The 23281-nt window shown below is 43.6% G+C and overlaps 1 protein-coding gene across 1 annotated transcript in view; it reads right to left on the bottom strand.

Moving 5' to 3' along the window:
• Positions 1-23281, bottom strand: part of PGGHG (protein-glucosylgalactosylhydroxylysine glucosidase) — a 270873-nt gene that overhangs the window by 134260 nt on the left and 113332 nt on the right. Inside the window, exons 5-6 of the mRNA XM_029582660.1 lie at positions 20149-20581; positions 2576-2695 (exon numbers count right to left, since the gene is read on the bottom strand). Coding sequence (XP_029438520.1) covers positions 2576-2695; positions 20149-20581 — 553 coding nt within the window. The remainder of the gene's footprint in view (positions 1-2575; positions 2696-20148; positions 20582-23281) is intronic.

Below are 23281 nucleotides of genomic sequence, written 5' to 3'. Positions count from 1 at the left end.
TCCACTTGTTAATTGTAAACCGACATGATGCAATATTTATTGTGAATGCCGGTATAGAAAAACTTAAAATAAATAAATAAATAAATAAATCTTTAATAGATATGCTAGCCACAGACATGCGTTGCATCACTTGCATTAATAATCCAAACTTAAGAATTGAGGCAATTTTGAGTAAAATCACAATCTGGCAGATAGCCTCCTTTATCTAGAAATTGTATTAAGACTGCTGATTGCAACAAATGTCAAAATGCTACTGAGGACTTGCCCTCATTTCTTTTTGCCCTCTAATTTTACTTAATTAATAAAGCTACATTATCCTGTACTGGAGTCTGGTATATGTTGTTCGTGAGCCAGAGGGATTAATCCATTCACTTTCAAAAATTGAAAGTATGTGAGTAAATGGTTTCCCTGTCCCAACTCCGTCCCCTCAGGAATGCCTCTTTCAAGTACACATAAACATATGTATAAAATTGCTTCCATGTGTACTTTTATGTATACAACCCCTGAGTAATTTTATGCATGCAAATATTTTTGAAAATTAGTCTCAAGGCTTTGAAAATGCAAAACTATATGAATAGTTTTCTCCAACAACCTAACCCTGGAAATGTCTTTCCTGCAATGCTTTCTGGAGCTATGTGCATACTTTTACCTGCATACAGGATGGACAATTTTCCAATAGAGGATTTAAGCAAGTACTACTTTTACCTGTGCAAATCTCTTCAAAATTACCCACTTTGTAACCTGCCCAGGATCACAGAGAGAATCAGTGACAGAGGTGGGATTAGAACCAACACACAAGCAGGCCGATGCAATACCGTGCGCTGGCTGTAGTGCCTGGCTCGACCTGTGACTGAACACGCATGCAAAACGGGGGTTAGCGCATCCAAAACATGCGTCCAATCGTGCACTTAGGTAATAGCGCTCATCACATATAAATTCATGTTGATGAGGATATTATCTATTCCCCCCATAAAAGAAAAAGTGCACCTGAGGCGCACATTTTTATTCGCCAAAATTAACGCCTGCCCGGAGCAGGCGTTCATTTTGGAGGAGCCCAAAAAAGGGTACAGAAAAACAAAAGATATATTGTGGTGATATTAAGTAGGAAGAACTACAAAATTATAATGTCCTGAAAAAAACCATGTTAAAAAAAAAAAAAAAGGGTGCTGGAGGAGAGGTTAGGAGAGGAATGCCAAATTAAGGAGCGTCTATTTTCCTAAGTGGCTGACAGCCACCTCTCCCGGGCACCCACTGCCGAGGAGGAACTAAGGGCACACAATCTCCCCTGGCGCCTCCTTTTTACCATGGAAGCCCCTTTCGGTTTTGCATTGGATGCCCCGGAAAGATGGATCGATACATGTTAAAGGGGCAGGCGCTCAATCATAGCGCCCCTTTAACGCGTGCCAATAGATCATCGGCCTGAAAGGGATTAAAGGCCCTAATTTACTAAAGCTTTTTATTCTAATTCTCTGCCTATGGGGAAAAAGCTTAGTAAATCAGACACAGAATGACCTTCCCAGGGTTTACAGGGAGAAGAAGAGGCAGAACCAGGATTAGAAAGAACAAGGCCAAGAGGTCTCGTCCACAGCTCAGTGTGCTAAATTGTATAACAACTTATATTTCAAAGTGTATACCAACAATATACAGTTATTTTTTCTTCATCCTGCCCGGCCCACAGTTGACCCAGACCCCTCACCGTCCTGTAAGCCTTAAAACCTGAGATCTGCAGACCCGCTCCTCATCTGCAGCAGCAGTAAAGTTATGCAGATAACAAGTCAACTCGTGCCGCGATCTTTGCTTTTAAAATACTGAGATGTGCGTGTAACTGTTGGCCCATGCTCCGACCCTTTTCTGCCCTCTTATTTTTGAGGTGTGCACTGGTACATGTGCATGCAGCTTTTTACAATTTGCGTTGCTCGTGCGCGACCCACATGTGGACATTTTTGTGTGAGCAATGTTTTTAAAATCTACCTCTCTGTTTCTAAATCTTGCTAAAATAGAAGCAATATGCATCAGTTACCGACCAATCTCTGAAGAGTTTCCTCTTTTAAAGAATTTAAAGTTAGTCATAGCTGTGCATTTTCAATAGCAGGGCCTGTTTTATGGAACAGTTTGTCGTCTTGAGCTTTGAGAAATAGAGAGCAGTAAGTTTTTTCTCTGTAAAAGCTAAAAGGCCATCTATTTCAAACAGCTTTTCCCTGATACTTGATTTACTTAATAGATATTTATTTATTTATGTATTAATTATTTTTATATACCAACATTCAATCTCAATCGAGATATCACACCGGTTTACATTCAGGTACTGTTGGTATTTCTCTATCCCCAGAGGGCTTACAATCTAAGTTTTTGTACCTGAGGCAATGGAGGGTAAAGTGACTTGCCCAAGGTCACAAGGAGATATTTTGTTTTATTGCATTGTTCGATTAGTTTCATTTTATGTTTATTTTTGCTGTTTATGTTTATATGTAAACCCCTTTGCATGGTTTTTCTATTCTAAGAGATATATAAAAACTTTTAATAGATAATTTTTCTGATTTGCTCTCTGAAGCTTGCTTTGTCTCTCCTTACTTACCTGGTATCCTTGTTCCTCTGCATTCCACAGTGCTCCACGCAGCATCTGGACCCGATAGCCCAGGATAGCTCGGGCCAACTCGGGGTAAAGCAGAAGGATATTGGGATAAATCCATGTGTCCTGGGGAGAGATACAAAGTAAGTCATTTGCAGAAGAGCATACACAATTAAAAAAGGAAAGATTATTATAACAACAACTTTTTCATGTAAATTCAGGTAAAAAGCCTGCGAGCGAGTCAGATGAACCATTAGATGATCAAGGGATAAAAGGAGCACTTAGGGATGACAAAGCTATAGCAGAGAGACTAAATGAATTCTTTGCTACAGTATTCACCGAGGAAGATGTAAGAGATATACCCATGTCAGAAATGATATTCAAAGGTGATGATTCAGAGGAACTGAAACAAATCTCAGTGAATATGAAAGATGTACTAGGGCAAATTGACAAAATAAAGAGTAGCAAATCACCTGGACCAGATGGTATATATCTCAGTGTGCTGCAAGAACTGAGAAATGAAATTGCAAACCTGCTACTGGAAATTTCTAAACTATCAATAACATCACCTATGGTACCTGAAGAATGGAAGGTTGCCAATGTAATGCCAATTTTTAAAAAGGGATCAAGGGCTGATCCAGGAAATTACAGTCCAGTGAGTCTGACATCTGTGCCAGGCAAAATGGTAGAAACTATCATAAAGAACAAAATTGCTGAACATATAGATAAGCATAGTTTAATGGGACAAAGCCAACATGGAATTAGCCAAGGGAAGTCTTGTCTCACAAATTTGCTACATTTTTTTTGAAGACTTAAACAAACGTGGAAAAAGGTGAGCCCGTTGATATAGTGTATCTTGATTTCCAGAAAGCATTTGAAAAAGTCTTTAATGAGAGATTTCTTAGGAAATTAGAAAGTCATAGGATAGATGGCAGTGTCCTATTGTGGATTAACAACTGGTTAAAAGATAGAAAACAAAGAGCAGGGCTAAATGATAAATTTTCCCAATGGAAAAAAGTGAATACTGGAGTGCCCCAGGGATCTGTTCTCGGACAGATGCTTTTTAATATATTTATAAATGACCTGGAAAGGGGAACTATGAGTGAGGTGATCAAATTTGCCAATGACACAAAAGTATTCAAAGTTCTCAAATCACAAGAGGATTGTAAGACATTACAATAGAACATTGCAAAACTGGGAGACTGGGCATGCAAATGACCAATGAAATTTAATGTAGATAAGTGCAAAGTGATGCACTTGGGGAAGAAAATCTCAAATTATAGCTTCAAAATGCAAGGTCCCCACTCAGGAAAAGGATCTAGGTATTATCGTTGAAAATACATTGAAATCTTCTGCTCAGTGTGCAGCAGCAGCCAAGAAAGCAAATAGAATGCTAGGGATTATTAGGAAAGGAATGGAGAATAAAACAGAGAATATTATAAATGTCTCTGTATTGCTCCATAATGCGACTTCATCTTGAGTTTTGTGTTCAGTTCTGGTCACTATATCTCAAGAAAGATATAGCAGAATTAGAAAAGGTGAAGAGAAGGACTACCAAAATGATAAAGGAGATGGAACAATTCCCCTATGAAGAAAGCCTAAATAGGTTGGGACTTTTCAGTTTGGAGACAAGACGCCTGAGGGGAGATATAATAGAGGTCTATAAAATAATGAGTGGAATAAAACGAGTAAATGTTAATCAGTTGTTTACTCTTTCAAAAAGTTCAAAGACCGGGGGACACACAATGAAGTTACTGGGTAATACATTTAAAACTAAGAGAACATATTTTTTATTCAACGCACAATTAAACTCTGTAATTCGTTTGCAGAGGATGTGGTGAAAGCTGTTAGTATAGTTTAAAAAGGTTTGGACAAGTTCCTGGAGGAAAAGTTAATTAACAATTATTAAGGGAGAGTTGCATAAATCCACTGCTTATTCTTGGGATAAGTAGCTTGAATCTACCTACCCCTTGGAATTCTGCCAGGTACTTGTGACCTGGCTTGGCCACTGTTGGAAACAGGATACTGGGCTTGATGGACTCTTGGTCTGACCCAGTATGGCAAGCCTTATGTTCTTAGCAATATTTTTAGGAAAGCTCTTCACAGCTGTCAGAGATGAAACAATAAGCCTTATATGAATGGGAGGCGCTGACTATGCAATAAAACTGGCACTGAAAAAAATTGGCATGAGCTTGTAAAAACAAATCAACTATGCAAACAGCACGTTAAATTTTGGACACACTAGTGAAGCAATGGTAATGACATGCACCATAACTAACAAAAAACTACTGCCGCTGCCATTTGCAATCCTCTGTGCTTAGTGGCCTGATGTGATAGGCCACTTATCATGGGGGGGGGGGGGGGGGTTCTTCCAACCCCATGGCAGGAAGGCACCCCATGTTGGGCACTGTCTTTCTTCCTTCCCTCTCCATTGACAGAAGGCAACTCATCTCTGGCATCCCCCTCCCTGCTGTCAGAAGGCACCCCCCCCCCCAACAAGGCATCTTCATCCTTCCTATGGTGATCAAAAGCAAGCCCCTTACAACCTCAAACCTCCTCATGTCTAAAGTCCCCTAAGCTACCCAATTCCCCTTTCAGAAGATACACTTATCTTGCAAAATTCCATGGAGAATAAGCATACCATTGTATTTAGTGAGAGTTTGCACAGCCCTAATTTGCAGATGACATTCCTCAATTTGCATGTGCAGGCTCGCAAAATTGTGTGAGTTTGTGCAAATGTCTGTCAGGAATACTTTATCATGCCCAGTAAGGCCTTCCTGAATAGCATGCTATTTTCAGCATGCACAAGAGGGCTTTACCATGCACGGGAAGGTTTATTGCACAAGCCTCGTAGTTTTTAAAATAGGGTTCCAATAACTGCTACTTGCAAACACAGAGGAAGATTTCCATACAAACACCCATAATGGCTGGAATATGCTGTATCACCAAGGATCCCTGCTAAATCTTACCCAGGTCCTGATCTCATTTTGCTGGGATGGTGGCATGGACATTTCAGTCAATAAGACTAAGCCTATGAAGAGCATCCATTTTGAGAGATGCCAGCTGGTGAATTCCCTCATGGAGCAAACAAGAAAGCTAAAGAAGGAAGCATCCAGGCAGAGGGGAATCCAGGAAGATGAAAGTTTTATTGGTAGATTACATGAGAAGTTACCATACTGGGTCAGACCAATGTTCCATCAAGCCCAGCATCCTGTTTCCAATCCAGCATACAAATACCTGGCAAGTACCAAACTTTAAACAGATTCCATGCTACTGAAGCTGATAATAAGCAGTGGCTATTCCCAAAGTCAACTAGACTAATAGTAGTTTATGGACTTTTCCTCCAGGAACCTATCCAAATCTTTTTTAAACCCAGCTAAGCTAAGTGTCTTACCCACATCCCCTGGCAACGAATTCCAGAGTTTAATTGTGCGTCGAATGAAAGATAATTTTCTCTGATTTGTTTTAAATGTTCTACTTGCTAACTTTATGGAGTGACCCTTAGTTATATTATCTGAAAGAGTAAAGAACTGATTCACACTTTCTAGTCCTCTCATGATTTTGGAAACCTCTTTCATATCTTCCCTCAGCCATTTCTTCTCCAAGCTGAATAGCCCTAACCTCTTTAGCCTTTCTTCATAGGGGAGCCATTCCATTCCCTTTACCATTTTGATCACCCTTTCCTGTACCTTCTCCAGTGCATCTATATCTTTTTTGAGATGCGGCAACCAGAACTGTACACAGTACTTAAGGTGCGGTCTCACCATGGAGTGATACAGAGGCATTATCACATTTTCCGTTTTATTCACCATTTTCTTCCTAATAATTCCTAACATTTTGTTTGCTTTTTTGACCACCGCAACACACTGAACCAACAAGTTCAATGTATTATCCACTATCATGAACATAAGAACATGCCATACTGGATCAGACCAAGGGTCAATCAAGCCCAGCATCCTGTTTCCAACAGTGGCCAATCCAGGCTATAAGTACCTGGCAAGTACCCAAAAACGAAGTCTATCCCATGCTACTGATGCTAGTAATAGCAGTGGCTATTTTCTAAGTCAACTTGATTAATAGCAGGTAATAGACTTCTTCTCCAAGAACTTATCCAAACCTTTCTTAAATCCAGCTACACTAACCACATCCCTTGGCAACAAATTCCAGAGTTTAATTGTGCGTTGAGTGAAAAAGATCTTTCTCTGATTAGTTTTAAATGTGCCACATACTAACTTCATGACTGCCCCCTAGTCCTTCTATTATCCGAAAGAGTAAATAACCAATTCACATTTACCCGTTCTAGGCCTCTCATGATTTTGTAGACCTCCATCATAACCCACCTCAGCTGTCTCTTCTCCAAGCTGAACAGTCCTAACCTCTTTAGTCTTTGTTCATAGGGGAGCTGTTCCATCCCCTTTATCATTTTGGTAGCCCTTCTCTATACCTTCTCCATCGCAACTATATCTTTTTTGAGATGCGGCAACCAGAATTGTACACAGTATTCAAGGTGCGGTCTCACCATGGAGAGATACAGAGGCATTATGACATTTTCCGATTTATTAACCATTCCCTTCCTAATAATTCCTAATATTCTGTTTGCAGTTTTTACTGCCACAGCCGACAATTTCAATGTATTATCCACCATGACGCCTAGATCTCTTTTCTGAGTGGTAGCTCCTAATATGGAAGCTAACATTGTGTAACTATAGCATGTGTTGTTTTTCCCTATATGCATCACCTTGCACTTATCCACATTAAATTTCATCTGCCATTTGGATGCCCAATTTTCCAGTCTCACAAGGTCCTCCTGCAATTTATCACAATCTGCTTGTGATTTAACTTCTCTGAATAATTTTGCATCATCTGCAAATGTGATTACCTCCCTTGTCGTATTCCTTTCCAGATCATTTATAAATATATTGAAAAGTTCTAATGGTGCCAGATCCCTGAGGCACTCCACAGCCCACTCCCTTCCACTGAGAAAATTGACCATTTAATCCTACTCTCTGTTTCCTGTCTTTTAGCCAGTTTGTAATCCACGAAAGGACATCGCCACCTATCCCATTCTTTTAACTTTTCCTAGAAGCCTCTCATGAGGAACTTTGTCAGATGCGTAGATCTTTTTTCTGGGTGGTATCTCCTAACATGAAACCTAACATCGTGTAATTACAGCATGAGTTATTTTTCCTTATATGCATCATCTTGCATTTGTCTACATTAAATTTAATCTGCCATTTGGATGCCCAATCTTCCAGTCTCGCAAAGTCCGCCTGCAATGTATCACTGTCTTTTAACCAGTTTGCTGTCCACAAAAGTACATTGCCTCCTATCCCATGACTTTTTAATTTTCTTAGAAGCCTCTAATGGGGGACTTTGTCAAACACCTTCTGAAAATCCTAATAAATTACATCTTCTGGCTCACCTTTATCCACATGTTTATTAATCCCTTTAAAAAAACGTAGCACATTTGTGAGGCAAGACTTCCCTTGGGGAAATTCATGCTGACTTTGTCCAGTTAAACCATGTCTATGTTACGTTTTGCAACTCCCAGAGCCTACCCGCAAACTGCGGCACTCACCTAACCCTGCCGACTGGCCACGCAGTAGCACACAGCCTTCAGGATTCTTCACAGCGGGGCGCTTCTACTCCCTTCTCTGCGCTTTGGAGTAGGCTTTTCTTAAAGGGCCCACGGTGGTGAAAGTTCTAATGGTGCCAAATGATGATGTCAACCTCAGAGCGCTATAAAGGGCCTTCCAGGACCCTCACTCCCTGCCTCAGCAACGGGTCTCTTGCATCCTGCAAAGTGAGTTGTTGCCTTCCTGATACAGCCCAGCCTGCCTCATCCTTCCAGTCCTATTGTCAATGTGTTTCCCAGTCTCTGCCACAGCTGCCCTCAGACTGACTACTGGATTCAATCCTAGCCTGATCTCTGACCATTCTTGTCAGCCATCTGCCATTGACCTCAGCCTAGACCTTGACCATTCTAGACTGCCACTTGCCTAGACTGGGATCTACACCCTTACCAAGTCCTAAGACCTGCCAGCCCCTGGAACCTGAGGGCTCAACCCAAGGGGAAAGGGACTGGTATAGGTGAAGTTCCTGACCAGCCTCCAACCAGCCTGCCAGCTGTCGGGGAGGAACTTCCCTGTAGGTTGAGCCAACCTCCCCACAGCAACAAGGGTCCATGAACCTTACAGTTTGCTGAGGCCATGGATTCGGTGGTTGTGCCCTCATTTCAGGCCATTCCAGGTTTGGCTCAATGAGTCCAGGAACAACAGAGCATGCTGAATCAGGTCACCATGGCCTGGGAAAAGCTGGCATATCATATGGACGCTCTGATGCCTGCACCAGCTCCTTCCTCTGTGGCTACATCTCTCAGTAATGCCGCCACTGTATCCAGATGAGTACCCCAGCTTCCAGCACCACCGCGCTACAAAGGTGATCCCAAAGAGTGTTGAGGTTTTATCAACCAGTGCCCTATGCACGTTAAATTAAAGTCCAGTCTGTTCCTGACAGATTGCTCCAAGGTTCTCTATATCCTCTCTCTGCTTGGTATCATGGCTTTAGTCTGGGCTTCTCCCATATGGGAGCTGGAGGACTCCCTCCTCCAAAGACTTCTGGACTTTCTCCAGCAATAGTAGCTTTTTGAAGCTACAATTGCTTATTTATTAATAGTAGTTTATGGATTTTTACTCTAGGAACTTATCCAAGCTTTTTTTAAATCCAGTTATAGTAACTGGGTTTAAAATGAATTCCAGAGCTTAACTATGCACTGAGTGAAAAATAATTTTCTTCGATTTGTTTTAAATGAGTTACTTGCTAACTTCATGGAGTGCCCCTTAGTCCTTCTATTATCTGAGAGAAAAAAATAACTGATTTACATTAACTTGTTCAAGTCCTTTCATGATTTTGTAGACCTCTATCACATCCCCCCTCAGTCGTCTATTCTTCAAACTGAACAGCCCTAATTTCCTTAGCCTTTCACATAGGGCACCTGTCCCGTGTCCCTTATTTTGGTCACCCTTCTCTGCACTTTCTCCAGTGCAACTATATCCTTAGTGCCATGCTTTGTCTCTGGCACCTACTCCAGATACTCGAACAACCAAGGTACCTATACAACTTGGCAGAAATAACTCTCTCCAGAGGAGAAACTTCATAGGAGATGTGGGCTTATGTCTGTATTGTGGAGGCTGGGGGCACATGGTGTCCAACTGTCTAGAGAAGCAGGGAAACTTGCATGACCAGAGAGGCAACCCTAGGTCGTACATCTTCCTCCCCTCAATTATTTGTCCTGTTATGAACTCCCAAGGGAAAACTCATTTACACACTGTTGCCTTTCTCAACTTTGGAGCGGAGGGAATTTTATAGATCAGCCCTTGCCCGCCGATACCAGATACCTACCACATTTTGAAACAACTCATGACCATTTCCTCTATCTATGGGAATCCCCTACCCGGCCAGCTCAAGGAGATGACCATTCCCGTATATCTACATACTGGTCTCCTTCACTCTGAAACCATTGCTTTTTACACCATTCCTCAAGCAGTGAATCAAATTATTTTGGGCCTACCTTGGCTTCAACAGCACCAGCCAATAATTGATTAGGCCTCTCTGGAATAAGCCCAAGCAAATCCCTTCTGTTCTACCACCTTCCTGACTTCTGTTCAATGCCCAGTTTGTCTAGTCACGGTGGCTCCTGTGCCCGGACTTCCCCCATAGTACACAGATTAGATAGATGTATTCTCCAAACAGCAGGCAAAGACCTTACCACTGCATCGTCCCTACAACTGCGGTATCGAGCTCCTCCTTGATAAACTGCCCCCACGAGGAAGGGTCTACCCGTTGTCCTCACTGGAAACCAAAGCCATGAGTGAATACATTACAGAAAATCAGGCCAGGAAGGTTTATCGAACCCATAGGAGTGGGCTTCTTCTTTGTAATAAAAAAAGATGGGATTCTCAGACCTTGCATTGACTATATTTATTTATTTATTTGTTTATTTTTTATTTTTATATACCGATGTTCCTGTAAAGAATACATATCGCACCGGTTTACAAGGAACTGAACAGTCGCCTCCAGGGCGGAAATACATTAAAACAGACGCCTCAAGGCAGAATACATTAACACAAGTATACAAGAAAACTATTAAAGAGAACTATTATAGAGACCTTAGCACCATTTAACTATTTAAGAAAAATAGTTACCCTTGTTACTCATCTCAGATTTGTTCGATTGTCTGCAGGGTGCTAAAATCTTCACCAAACTAGACTTAAAGAGAAGCCTATAATCTCATTTGCATCAAACAAGGGGATGAGTGGAAAGCAGCCTTCAATACCCGTGACGGTCACTACGAATAACTTGTTAAGCCCTATGGGTTTTTCAATGCTTCAGCTGTGTTTCAAAACATGGAGGTCAATATTCAAAAGCCATTTAGACAAATAACTCACAAGTTATCTGTCTAAATGGATTATATCACATATTGAGCCTCTTATCCAGCTAAATTATAATCGGATATGTTGTTAGCTGGCTATAATTTAGCCCGATATAAAAGAGGAGTTATGTGGGCATTTCGGGGAGGAGTCCCATTATCTGGCTAACTCAGCTGAATAATGGTTACGTCTGGCTAAGTTAGCCGCATAACTTTAGACCTGCTCGGAAACAGGTCTAAAGTTATCAGATCTCGTGTGGCCAGAAAACCTTAGACTTAACTGGATATATTCAAAAAAGAATATATCTGGTTAAGTAAAGTTTTATTTAAATAATAAAAAAAACCCTCACACTATCCCCCACCTTCCTCCCACCTGAGTTGCAAAGGCCCTATGGGACTGAACTTGCCACCACCCCCAAAATGGCCCATTTAATGTTAACAAAACAATTATTGGAGCCAGGATTCCCCCCTCCCCACCCCCTGTTCCTACTTCCCCTTACAGTTAAAAAATTAAAGACCGTGGGCTCCAGATCCCTTTCCCCCCAATGCTCACCCCACCCTTTCCCTTCTACCCCCCTCCCTCCACCCTATATCTTTTCTTGAAGTTGGTCTCCAGGATCACGGTAGCCTCCTACTGTGATCGGGACCGGCCCCTCTGCTGACGTCTCTGTCCTTGCTAGGCAACTACAATGACAGGCGCGTGGTCTTCCGGCCTCACTCCTTGCCTTGCCTAGAGGCCTTCAGGTCTTCTTGGCCCTTACCTTGTTCTGTGGCCTATCTAGGCCTTACTCTGTTCTACGGTGTTTCCAGATCTTCTTTGCTTAGTGTGGCTTTGGGCTTCTGTGTTCAGTGTTCCTTGTTCTGTGTGTCCTGTCCCTGTCAGTCCTGTCTTTATCCTGTCTTGCTTGTATTGAGCTCCTTGCCTGCACTTTAATCTCACTTCCAGTTCTTGTCTGTATTCAAGTCCAGTTCCAGTCCCTACTAGTACAAGCTCCAGTCCTTACCTTCACTCCGTTCCAGTACAAGCTCCAATCCTTGCTAGCACTCTCCAAGATATACAGTAATCGCAGCCAAGACCTACTGGCCTCCAGATCTCAAGGGCTCAACCTGACCTGCCGTCTCAAGCCACTCCTCAGATGTTGTACCTTGAGTCCAGTCAAAACTGATAGAATGTGATGGCCAACCATTGTCCATCTCAGTGACCATGAGATCCATAGCCTAGTCAGTGAGTCTGTTTTTAATTTGCTTAGGACAGATGTAAATAATTATATGCCTACCATTGCATGATATTTTTCCTGCATTTCCTACCAGATTTTAAACCCATCATACTACCTTGACCGCATAGTATGTCATTTCCCCAACTTCAATTTATGGGAATGCAAAAAATATTTGCATATCAATATGCCTCCTCTCAAGTCTGTTGTAGCTGTGCTCTCCCCAGCCAGATCCTCAATTAAGCATGCCATTGCTTTGTGATTCAATTTTATGCCAGAACCCTGCATTTTGGGCATGCAGCGAATGTAAAGAAAAACTGCTTTGCTCTTCCCAGCCCAAGCTGGTGGAAATGTCATGTAGCCCTAGCTATTTGCCTCCAGTTAGAGTGTCCAATTTGTGGTACCACCAATCCAGCTCCCAGGAAGACTAGAGCACATTTAGACACAGAGCTTTGGCCAGGGGAAAAGCTCTGTGTCTAAATGTGTCTACCTATGTGCAGACTGTTGCAGAAGTTCTCAGCACAGAAGCTCAGAAACTCCCTGCTGGGCAGGTTAAATCAAACTGCACAGTTAAATCCACCACAGTATGTCTGAGTGAAGTAAAGCACATTCCAGCATCGCTGCAAACAATCACAAGGTTTTAAAACCAGTTCCTGCAGAAGTAAAAACCACTGTTTATCAAGTTTTGCACACAGCCCTTCTATGCAGCACACCCAAGAAAGCCACAATCAGCTAGAAAAATTTTAATTTCTTACCCAAATCTATTCCAGAATGTAACCCAGATGATATTGGCTTGATGAAATTCTCAGGTAAACAGGCCCCAATGCTGCTACTTACTCCTGCAGAAATGTGTAGTTCAGAGCAGTTACGTAATTAACACTCCCTCCAGAGACCAGCCAATTCCACCTGCATCTCATAGGTCAGTAATGACTGCAACTCACAGTTCTAAGAAAGTAGCAGGTACCTTTCTTTCTCCTCAAGTCATAGAGCCCTTTCTGAAAAAAAAAAATCAGATCCAGTGACTGACTCAATCCTGCTCAGAATCCTTTGTAGTTCTTTGCTTTCACCACAGCTGCAGTTCTGCCATCCAGAAAAGTTAATCCTCAGACAGTGGAAAGAATTATATGATGCCATCTACCAATCTGTTTGTTTCAGCCTGACAGAATAACCATTTCATCAATGCCCCAACTGGTCTTGTTGCGTCCGTCGGTCCTCAACGGCTTCGCCCCGTTTGCCTCACCTTATTCACGGCTCCTCCTGCTTACCTGGGCAAGATGGCTACCACCGCTTCTACAAACCGACCTCTCTGGCGTCCCCAGAACGGCTATGGTGCAGCCTCCTGCCATTGCTCCTCCCAGGTACCTACTAGGATGTGCGCGCGCGCGCAACCCACATCTTTGTACCACCCTTGGCGTGAACCTCAAGGGCGTTCCCTCATGCTGACGTCACGCCATCCGGGTATATTACCTTCATTAAATTGCTAGCTCGCTGAGTTAGCAAGGACTCGAATCTGTTCCTGTCTATGCTACTCTGCTGCTTCTGTGCTGCTGCAGGAAGCTCTCTCTCTGCCCTTCGGGGTAACTGCTAACCCCACTCCTCGGAGGCCCTCTGCTTTATTTCAGGTGCCTTACAGGGAATAGGTACTCGCTCCTCGAGGGCCTGGCTCTCCCTGCCTTGGTGCCCCTACCTTCTACAACATATCTGGTGGAATCGCATATCAACAGCAACACCTAGTGAGTACTCTACTCTCAGTCTATCTCATCCATAGTATCTCCTCGCTGGGAGACCTGCTGCGGAACCTCCTGACGTCATCTAGGAGAGAAGGGCTCCCTCTGCCAAGGTCCCTGAGACTGCAACTACTGACTGCCTCACTACTGCCACCTGGTGGCTATCATCAAGCTGTCTAATAAAGAACTATTCCTGTGTTTTTGTGTAGTACGAGTGTAGCCCAGTGCTGTGGCTCCTCACGGGGCTCCTCTCCGTGGGCGTGGTCATCTCCACAGCAGCCAAGGATCCACCAAAACACACGTTACCATAACAGGTCTCTTCTCTGCCTTTCTTCCAGGTGAAGCAGCCTAATCCAGCCAATCCATCCCAGATGGTGCAGTCCGCTCCAACCAGCCCATACCTAAGGACATGGCTTCTCTTAGCCAGATAGGAGCCATCTCAGAACCAGGGTTCCAATTTCAGAAAAGCCATGAATTACCACTCCTCCGGCTAGGAGTTTCAGGACCTGTACTGCTGCCTCAAAGGATCTCTGAATCTGCCCCTCAGTCAGGCAGAGATCTTGAGCTCCAGATACAGTACCCAGAGGGAGGCACTATTGTCCCTGATATCCTGCAGCCTGAAGGAGGTGCTGTCCACCACACCCAGCAGCCAGGAGATGCTGCAAACCGCATCCAGCATCCAGAAGGAGGAGCTGTAGGCCCTATTTCCAAGCCTCATGGAACCCCCTGTGCTGGTGGTTCACCCTTCCACTCATCCTGCACTGGTAGTCCAGTATGTAAAGGATCCTAAACCAGTGGCTTTACCTCCCAGTCACCCTGTGCCAGTGATCCTGCTTTTTGGACACTCCAAATCAGCAGGTTTCTTACCCAGGCTCCCTGTCTGTCCAGCTGAGGGTGCCTGCCCAGACACTATCTGCCCAGAAGAGGGTGATGATCCTGACACAGCCAGTCCAGTAGGGGGCTCTAGCCCAGACACAGCCAGCCCAGCAGAGGGCTCCAGCCCAAACGCAACCAGCCCATCACAAGGTGCTTGCTCTGATAAATGCCATTCCAGCCAAGCCTCGCTTTGTCATCCCAGCTATAGCCCCCATGGAAAATGGGACCCAGGCAGAGGGGCTCTTAAAGTGGGGTAATGCTAGGTTTTCGCCTGCTACGCAGCCTCATCCTACCCTTATTCGGATGACTATGACACTTCCCCACCTGCAGAGGCCTCCAGTGAGCTCTGCTCCTAGCCCCCGGTCATCCAATTCAGCCTGTGGTACAGCCTCCTAGCCACCAGAAGTCCTTGGCAAATCATGTCTCTCTGCTTCAACAGCAGGGGAGAAAGTCTGATATCTCACTTTCAATGCATATCCAGCATAGCTCTCTGCTTCATCGGCAGGGGAGAAAGACTGATACTTCACGCATATCCAGCATAGCTCTCTGCTTCAACGGCAGGGGTGAAAGTCTGATACTTCACTTTCAATGCATATCCAGCATAACTCTCTGCTTCAACGGCAGGGGAAATGAAGAAAGGTGGATCTATATACAGACAATAACCAACAAGGACTGAATTATTTAGTCTGGGTGGGCAGGTGGGCGTGGGTGTGGCTTGCTTATTGCGGCAGTTGCTACCCCTAACTAATTAAGCTAGATATTTCACTTAGATGCAGTTCCATCACTGCTCTCTACATTATTTATTTATTTATTTATTTTTGGTTTTTATATACCGGGAGTTCCTGTATACAATACATATCACTCCGGTTCACATTTAACAGAGTTAACTATCGCCGGGGAGGCGGTTTACATGGAACATTAATGGTGGGGGTGGAAGGGAGATAGAATCAAAAGGTTACTAAGAGCCAGGAGTAACATAAGTATGAGAAAAAAAAAGTGTGAAACTTGCTGGGCAGACTGGATGGACCGTTTGGTCTTCTTCTGCCGTCATTTCTATGTTTCTGTCTCCAGCTTGACAAACTCCTTCTCTCCTTGCTTGCACCACACCCAAGCCTCAGCCTTACATAACCCTGCCTTGCCAAATCTCAGATACCTTCACATGGAATCACTCCTAGGTCCTTGTTCTGGCCACGCCTCGTCTTGCCTTGCGGCCTCCAGACCTTCTCGCTCATTTTGTATTTATTTATTTATTTTATTTTATATACCGGCAACCGTTTGCACATCGTGCCGGTTTACAGATAACTTACAACAAGGATATATAGGCAGAGCCTTTACAAGGAACAGTGTATAACATAAGCTCAAAAACAGAGCAAATAACTAGATAACTTGTGGAAGGAGGGGGTGGGGTGATCGAGACAGAGGAGGGGGCAGGGGAGGGTGAAAACTGGTACATAAGGAAAAAATATGTACAGGGGTCGAGGGATTATTGACATATACATAGGTTATATACAAAATTGTATAAGCGCGTAGAAACTCAGTACTTGAGGTGAGAAAGTGTGTATGGTTGCGTTAAGTGACAAATATTATGTGCTGGAGGTTAGGTGAGGGGTTTGTGTTTCCTTATTGCCTTGCCTTGTGGCCTTTTGGTCTTCTCGCTTCTTGCCTTGTGGTCAAGACTTTTGCCTTGTTCTGGGCCTACCTAGGCCTTCTCTTGCTTTGTGGTCTATTTAGGCCTTACTCTGTTCTAAGGCCTATCCAGGCCTTCTTTGCTTAGTGTGCCTTGGATTTCTGTGTTCAGTGTTCCTTGTTCTGTGTGTCTTATCTTTGTCAATCCTGTCCTGTCTTGCTTGAATCCAGCTCCTTGCCTGCACTCTAACCTCAGTTCCAGTCCTTGCCCGTACTCAAGCCTCAGTTCTAGTCCTTGCCTGTACTCAAGCCCAGTTCCAGTCCCTACCTGCACTCCGTTCCAGTAAAAACTCCAGTTCCAGCACAAGCTCTAGTCCTTACCACCACTCCATTCCAGAACAAGCTCTAGTCCTTGCTAGCACTCACCAAGATATTTATTTATTTATTTATTTATTTAACTTTTTTCTATACCGACCTTCATGGTTAAATACCATATCAGATCGGATTACATCGAACAGGGGTATATAACGGAGATAAAGGAAACAAAAGTTAACAAAAGTTACATTTAACGAGGACCGTGAACTTGGAAGCTTAGGTAGCTGGAAGAAAAGGCCCGAAGAGGGCATCAACTTAGATTACGTTAAAGATGTACAGCCGCCACAGCCAAGACCTTCTGGCCCCAAGATCCCAAAGGTTTAACCTGTGGGGGAGGGGCCAGAAGGTCTGACCTGCTATCTGATGCCACTCCCCGGATGGTGTATCTTGAGTCCAGCCTAACCATAGGAGTTCATGACGTACATCACCAATATCTCAGAATGTCATGCGATGCCTCCAGGCATATGGGGGTCTATGGCAGACATGGAGCATCTCTTCAAGCCACTGGAAGACTTTTCCTTGACCAGTTGATAAATTAAAGAGGCAAAAATACTCAAGGACCGTGATCAGGTGCACTGACCAGGCACAGCAGCAGAACTGAAACTTTAAAAAATATTGTCCGAAAACCTTACCTAGGATCACTAACAAGGGAGAAAAGACTGTTTGGTCCTGCACTGAATTATTTCTGCTTGTTTTTTTTTTTAAGAAAAAAGAAACTCGACGAAAGCAGAAGAGAAGAATTGTAACTGGTGAGCTTCATGGAAAAGAAGAGACAGAGTCCCTCATGTGGATGCATAGTATAATTCCAACCTGCACATGTCCAGTAGGGCACAGTCAAAGGCTATGACATAAAAGTTCCAGGATGGGCTCCATCGAATAATGCCACCCACTTGTGAGGACTGCCAACCCTCTTGTCCTGGGAGAATGCGTGTTCTGCTTGTACACTGCCTTGGATAACTCTTTGGAATTGGGGAAGCGGTCAATAAAAAATTGTAAAATAAATATTTAATTTATTTATTTTTTGGCTTTTAATATACCAACATTCGTGGGAACATCATGTCGGTTTACAATGTAACAGATAGGAGGAAAATTACATAAAACCGGGGGGAGAGGGAGCAGATGGAAAAGGAGAGGCGAGGTAAGGATGGAAACATAGGCAGGAAAGGAAGAGAACCAGTGACTGAAAGAGAGCCACGAAGGGTGACAAAGAAACATGGAAACTGTGCTTTCCAGGGAAAGGCACTGGGCTCCAACTTCATACAAATGGGAAAGGCATACAAAAATGGGGAGAGGCACTGAGATCAACTTCATGCAAATGGGAGAACAAGTTGTGGAACGCTTAAACATTATAGGAGAGTAATTATACAAAAGGAAGATAAAATGGGAACACTTTAACATTAAATGAAAATACTCATTATACATTATATGCAATATTCTTATGCATTATGTAGGATGTATACACTATGGGGTAGATTTTATAATTTTGCGCGAGCGCGTACTTTTGTTCACGCACCAGGCGCGAACAAAAGTACGCTGGATTTTATAAGATACGCGCGTAGCCACGCATATCTTATAAGGCCCCTCTGAGGCCGCTCCGATTTCGGAGCGGCCTCAGAGGGAACTTTCCTTCGCCCTCCCCCCACCTTCCCCTCCCTAACCCACCCCCCCCGGCCCTATCTAAACCCCCCCTTACCTTTGTTGGCAGATTTACGCCTGCTGAAAGCAGACGTAAATCTGCGCCCGCCATCACCCGACCCGGGGGCTGGTCCGGTGGCCTCGACCACGCAACTGGGCCAGCGCCATGCCCCCGGGCCCGCCCCCGAAACGCAGTGTCATTTTCGGAACGCCCCCGACATGCCCCTTTTATGAAGCCCCGGGACTTACGCGCGTCCCGGGGCTCTGCGCACGCCGGCGGCCTATGCAAAATAGGTGCGCCGGCGCGCGAGGGCCCTGCGCGCGTAAATCCAGCCGGATTTACGCGCGCAGGGCATTTAAAATCCGGCCCTATGTGGAAAAAATGAACCAAAGAACAGGAAAAGAGGCACTATAATACAATATAATACACAGAACAGCCTTGTCTTTGGGATGGGAGGGGGGCTATATAAGGTCTGATTCAGGGTAGGCCGATTTAAAGAGCCATGTTTTGATCCCAGTTTTAAATTTTTGAAGGCAAGACTCAAGACGAAGTTCAACTGGCATTGAATTCCAGAGGGAGGGGCCTGCAATAAATAGGGCTCTCTCTCTGGTGGAGAATTGGTGAGCACTTTTGAGGGAGGGGGTGTGGAGGGTACCTGAGAGGGAGTTTCTCATGGGACGAGTGGAGGAGTGAAAGCGAAGGGGATCTTCAAGCCAGGAGTGATTGTGATTGTGCAAGGAGTTGTAAATGATAGTTAGGGTTTTGTATTTGATGCGGGACGAGATGGGAAGCCAGTGGAGCTCCTTAAGTATAGGGGTGATGTGATTGGATTTACGAGTGTTTGTAAGGATTCTTGCCATAGCGCTCTGTAGCATTTGCAGGGGTCTGATAGTGGCGTAGGGGAGGCCTAGAAGTAAGGAATTACAGTAGTCCATTTTTGAAAGCATTGTCGCTTGTAGGACTGTGCGGAAGTCTTGTGAGTGAAGCATGGGTTTAAGTTTTTTGAGGATGTGGAGTTTGTAGAAACCACCCTTAGTGATTGAATTAATGTGGTTTTTGAAGTTTAGATGATTGTCTAAGTGCAGCCCATAAGTGACTGCACTTTCAGCTTAGAGGGAACTATGGTTGCATGTGTGAGCAATTGCTTATACATTTCGAAGCATTGCTCACAGGTTTTTCACAGTCGCTCACATACATTTTTCTTTGTGCTATATACAGAAATGCAATGCTAATACTGGCACTCAGAAATTGTTGGTTTAAAAATATTGTTGCTCAAACAAAAAAAAATGTGCACACACCTAGTCACTTCTTGGAGGAAGCATTGCTTGCAACCAGCACTAAATCTAAGAATCAGCTTGTTTCACATCACATAAGACTTTTTTTCAAGTTGGACAACGCCCATAGGATGAGAGATCATCTGATGCACATTGTGTGCTCTTGTCATCAGACACCTGATAGTACAAACAGCTGTCATTGGCATCTGTGCACGAAACTACATACAAATGGTAAGTTCTTTCAAGCAAAAAGAATCATCCTCCACTGCATTTAGCAAATAAGAACATATGCAGAAGAGATCAGCTGTATCAGGAATTAAAGAAACCAAATCCATTTATCAATAAAGATGGCCAATTAGGACTGTTGCTTTTAAATAGCATAAATTGAAAGGGGATAGAAGGGAATTAAACACTGTGCCTTACCTGATCCCAGAACACATGGCCCCAGTAATCTTCTGTCCTGCAGCCATTGGACAGGCCACCAGGGCTGATACCATGGAACATGTGTGGAGACCTTAGGGGAGGAAGAGAGCTCAGGAGATAATAGAGACATCCATAGAGAGCCTTCCTCAAGGGCATGGGCCCAAGCAGATCTATGCTGCTCAATTCCCAGAGCTCTGCCCATGCTTGTTCATGGGACAGAGTGAGCTGGCCTGAGCTAATTAGGCTCAGCCCTTCAATAAAATACTTCTTGGTGTCTTCCTCTGACTCCGCCACTGCCGTCAGAAACTCCCATGTCCTTGTCTGTTTTCCATATGGCAGGGTGAGGGAGGGAGGAGGTGAAGCCCAGATCATGTGCACCACTGGTTGGGGACCACCTTTCACCTCTGGTGTTAGCGTTCTTCCATAGATGTATCTGTAACAAACAGTCTTAATATTAGCACTCTCATCAACAGTCACGACCAATAACATGAACTACAAGATAAGCCAAGTCCCCCCATACCGCCAAGAAGAGCAGGTACGATAATGGAGGTGCAAGAAGGGAAGATGAAGAAGGGTAAAGGATATGAAGGGAGGATAAGGAGGATACAAGGAAAGGAGGGGACGATGAGAAAGCATTGTTTAGATATACAACAACCATAAGTTAAAGACTATTTTTTTTAAAAAATATTTTATTTTAGTGAATTTGTAATTTCCGCACAAGAATCCTTATACCAGAAAGTTAAGAGGTGTGGGTATTGTGTAATACAATATGGCAATACGAAACACATATAAGCATAAAAATGATATTATCTGCACATGCCTCTATGTAAAAAGAAAAAGAAGGGACACCAAGAAAGAAAAAAGCGAGATAACACTGGAATGAAAATGAAGAAAGAATGAGAAGTATACCAGACACCATCAATTCAAAAATACCGACTCTTCATAGAGAATTAGCCATTGGCATGGAGGTCCAAGAATAATCGCAATTGAGAAGGTTCAAAATAAAGACAGCTGATATGGTATTTCACTAAATATTTACATGGGTACCACAATATAAATTGTGCACCAAGTAAAGAAACCTCTGAACGCATGTAAAGAAATTTTTTTCTACGATCTTGAGTAACCCTAGTAATATCAGGGTATAACCATACTTTCTGACCGTAGAATAGGTCTAGCCTATTATGAAAGAAAAATCTAAGAACAGAATTTCTATCATTCAGAAAAGCAAAAGAAACCAGTAACATTCTTTCTTTTTGAAACTGAGAGTTCTTGTGAAGATTCTAAGAAATCCATCAGATTTAAGGTGGATTTTTTAACCTGTTCTCCACTGACTCCTGCCTCCTTCTGTGGCAAATAATTTGCCCTGGTAAATAACAGGCATAGCATCAATTGGAATCTTTAGAACTTGGAATATTTAGCTCTTATAGAAACATAGAAATGACGGCAGAAGAAGACCAAACGGCCCATCCAGTCTGCCCAGCAAGTTTCACACATTTTTTTCTCATACTTATCTGTTTCTCTTAGCTCTTTGGTTCTATTTCCCTTCCACCCCCACCATTAATGTAAGTCCACCATTAAGTCCAATGGTGAAATCAATTTAACAACAGGAAAATTAAGAACTCTCAGATTTGAGGAGATCACGTGACCCGATGTGCAAGTGAGACGTGTGCTCGGCTCTCTTCCGGCACCCCCTGCTAAACCGTATCAAATGCACAAATCTTGGGGCAAGGACCGACCCAAAGGGCACTTGTGGCTACCCAGAGGTATATTGAAGATTTTCTGCACCGGGACGGAGGCCTATGTCTTCCAAGCCGCAGAGAGAGAAAAAACTCCCGGGGAGGCCTGTGGAAACCAAAATGGCGGACAGCCCTCCCAGCCCGGGCTCCAACCCCACAAATACAGCATTGGTGGAGGAGTTAACGGTCCGAGCCCTGGATGGGAGATCTGGGCCAGAAATGAAACTTTAGCCGCCAAAAAAGGCGCAGGTAGAGGACACGCAACAAAAGATGATGTCGATTGAGATGGACACTCTGGCCTTAAAAACAAAACAAGGAGAGTTGCAGCATGAGATGGACACTCTGGCCTTAAAAACAAAACAAGGAGAGTTGCAGCAACAGATTGGCGTGCTCGAAGCGAAGGTAGGTGATTTGGAAAATCGCTCCCAACGCATAATTTGCGGTTCATTGGGTTCCCCGAAACGTCAGACAAGGAGGTGCATGCATTACTAGAAGGCTGGTTATTAAAAGAACTGGAGCTGGGCAGTATAGCAGAAAGCTGCCATGTGGAGCAAGCGCATAAGACGGAAGCAAGGCCTCAAGATACAAAGAAGCCATGTACCATCATCGCTCGATTTCTCAACTTTGCTCATAAAGAAATGATATTGCAAGCGTATTGGAAGAAATCGCCACTGATATACGAAGGATATAGGATTTTACTGTTACAAGACTACTCCGCAGCAGTTTCCCAATGGAGGAAAGCTTTTGTCCCAATCTGCGAGATCCTGTTCAAGAAGCAGATTCGCTTTAACTTAAAATACCCAGCAAAATTGCAGCTAGAACATAATGGACTGTGGAAAGTCTTCGATAATGCCCCCAACGCGAAGCAGTATGTGGATTCCATGATGGAGAAGTGAGGCTTATATCAAGAGAATCCTACGGCTGCTTAAATTACTTGTGACAGCACTTAAAAATGACCCAAAGATAGCTGAAATAATGGGGAAAAACCAAAGCATATAAATTCAGCTATATATGAGAACTCTTCATAACAAATATCTAACAGCCGTCATAAATTGCCACAGAGTGCTTAATGGCTTATGCAATGAAGCCTGAATAGCACTGGGCTTGTCTAATCATAGGCTGTATAGTTCTTAGATATTCTCCTTCCGGGGCTATATCAAAGAGGCAGGCACTGTATATTATTAAAGCACTAATGCATGCACTTATCTCAGTCCACAACATAAACAGTTGTATGTGCAGTCCCGAAGTTCTTCCTCCGACACAGCAGTGTGAAGCTGACCATTCTGGTTTGATATTTTTCCTTTTTTTTTTTCCGATCCTTCAACTCTCTCTGGGAGGAGGAATGGATGCACAGCCCAGATAAACCACCTACGATGCTGGAGACTGATTATTATTAT

Source organism: Rhinatrema bivittatum, chromosome 17, assembly GCF_901001135.1.
Source record: "Rhinatrema bivittatum chromosome 17, aRhiBiv1.1, whole genome shotgun sequence".
In the NCBI taxonomy this organism is placed as follows: Eukaryota; Metazoa; Chordata; class Amphibia; order Gymnophiona; family Rhinatrematidae; genus Rhinatrema; species Rhinatrema bivittatum.
This window is presented reverse-complemented; position numbering and strand designations above follow the sequence as displayed.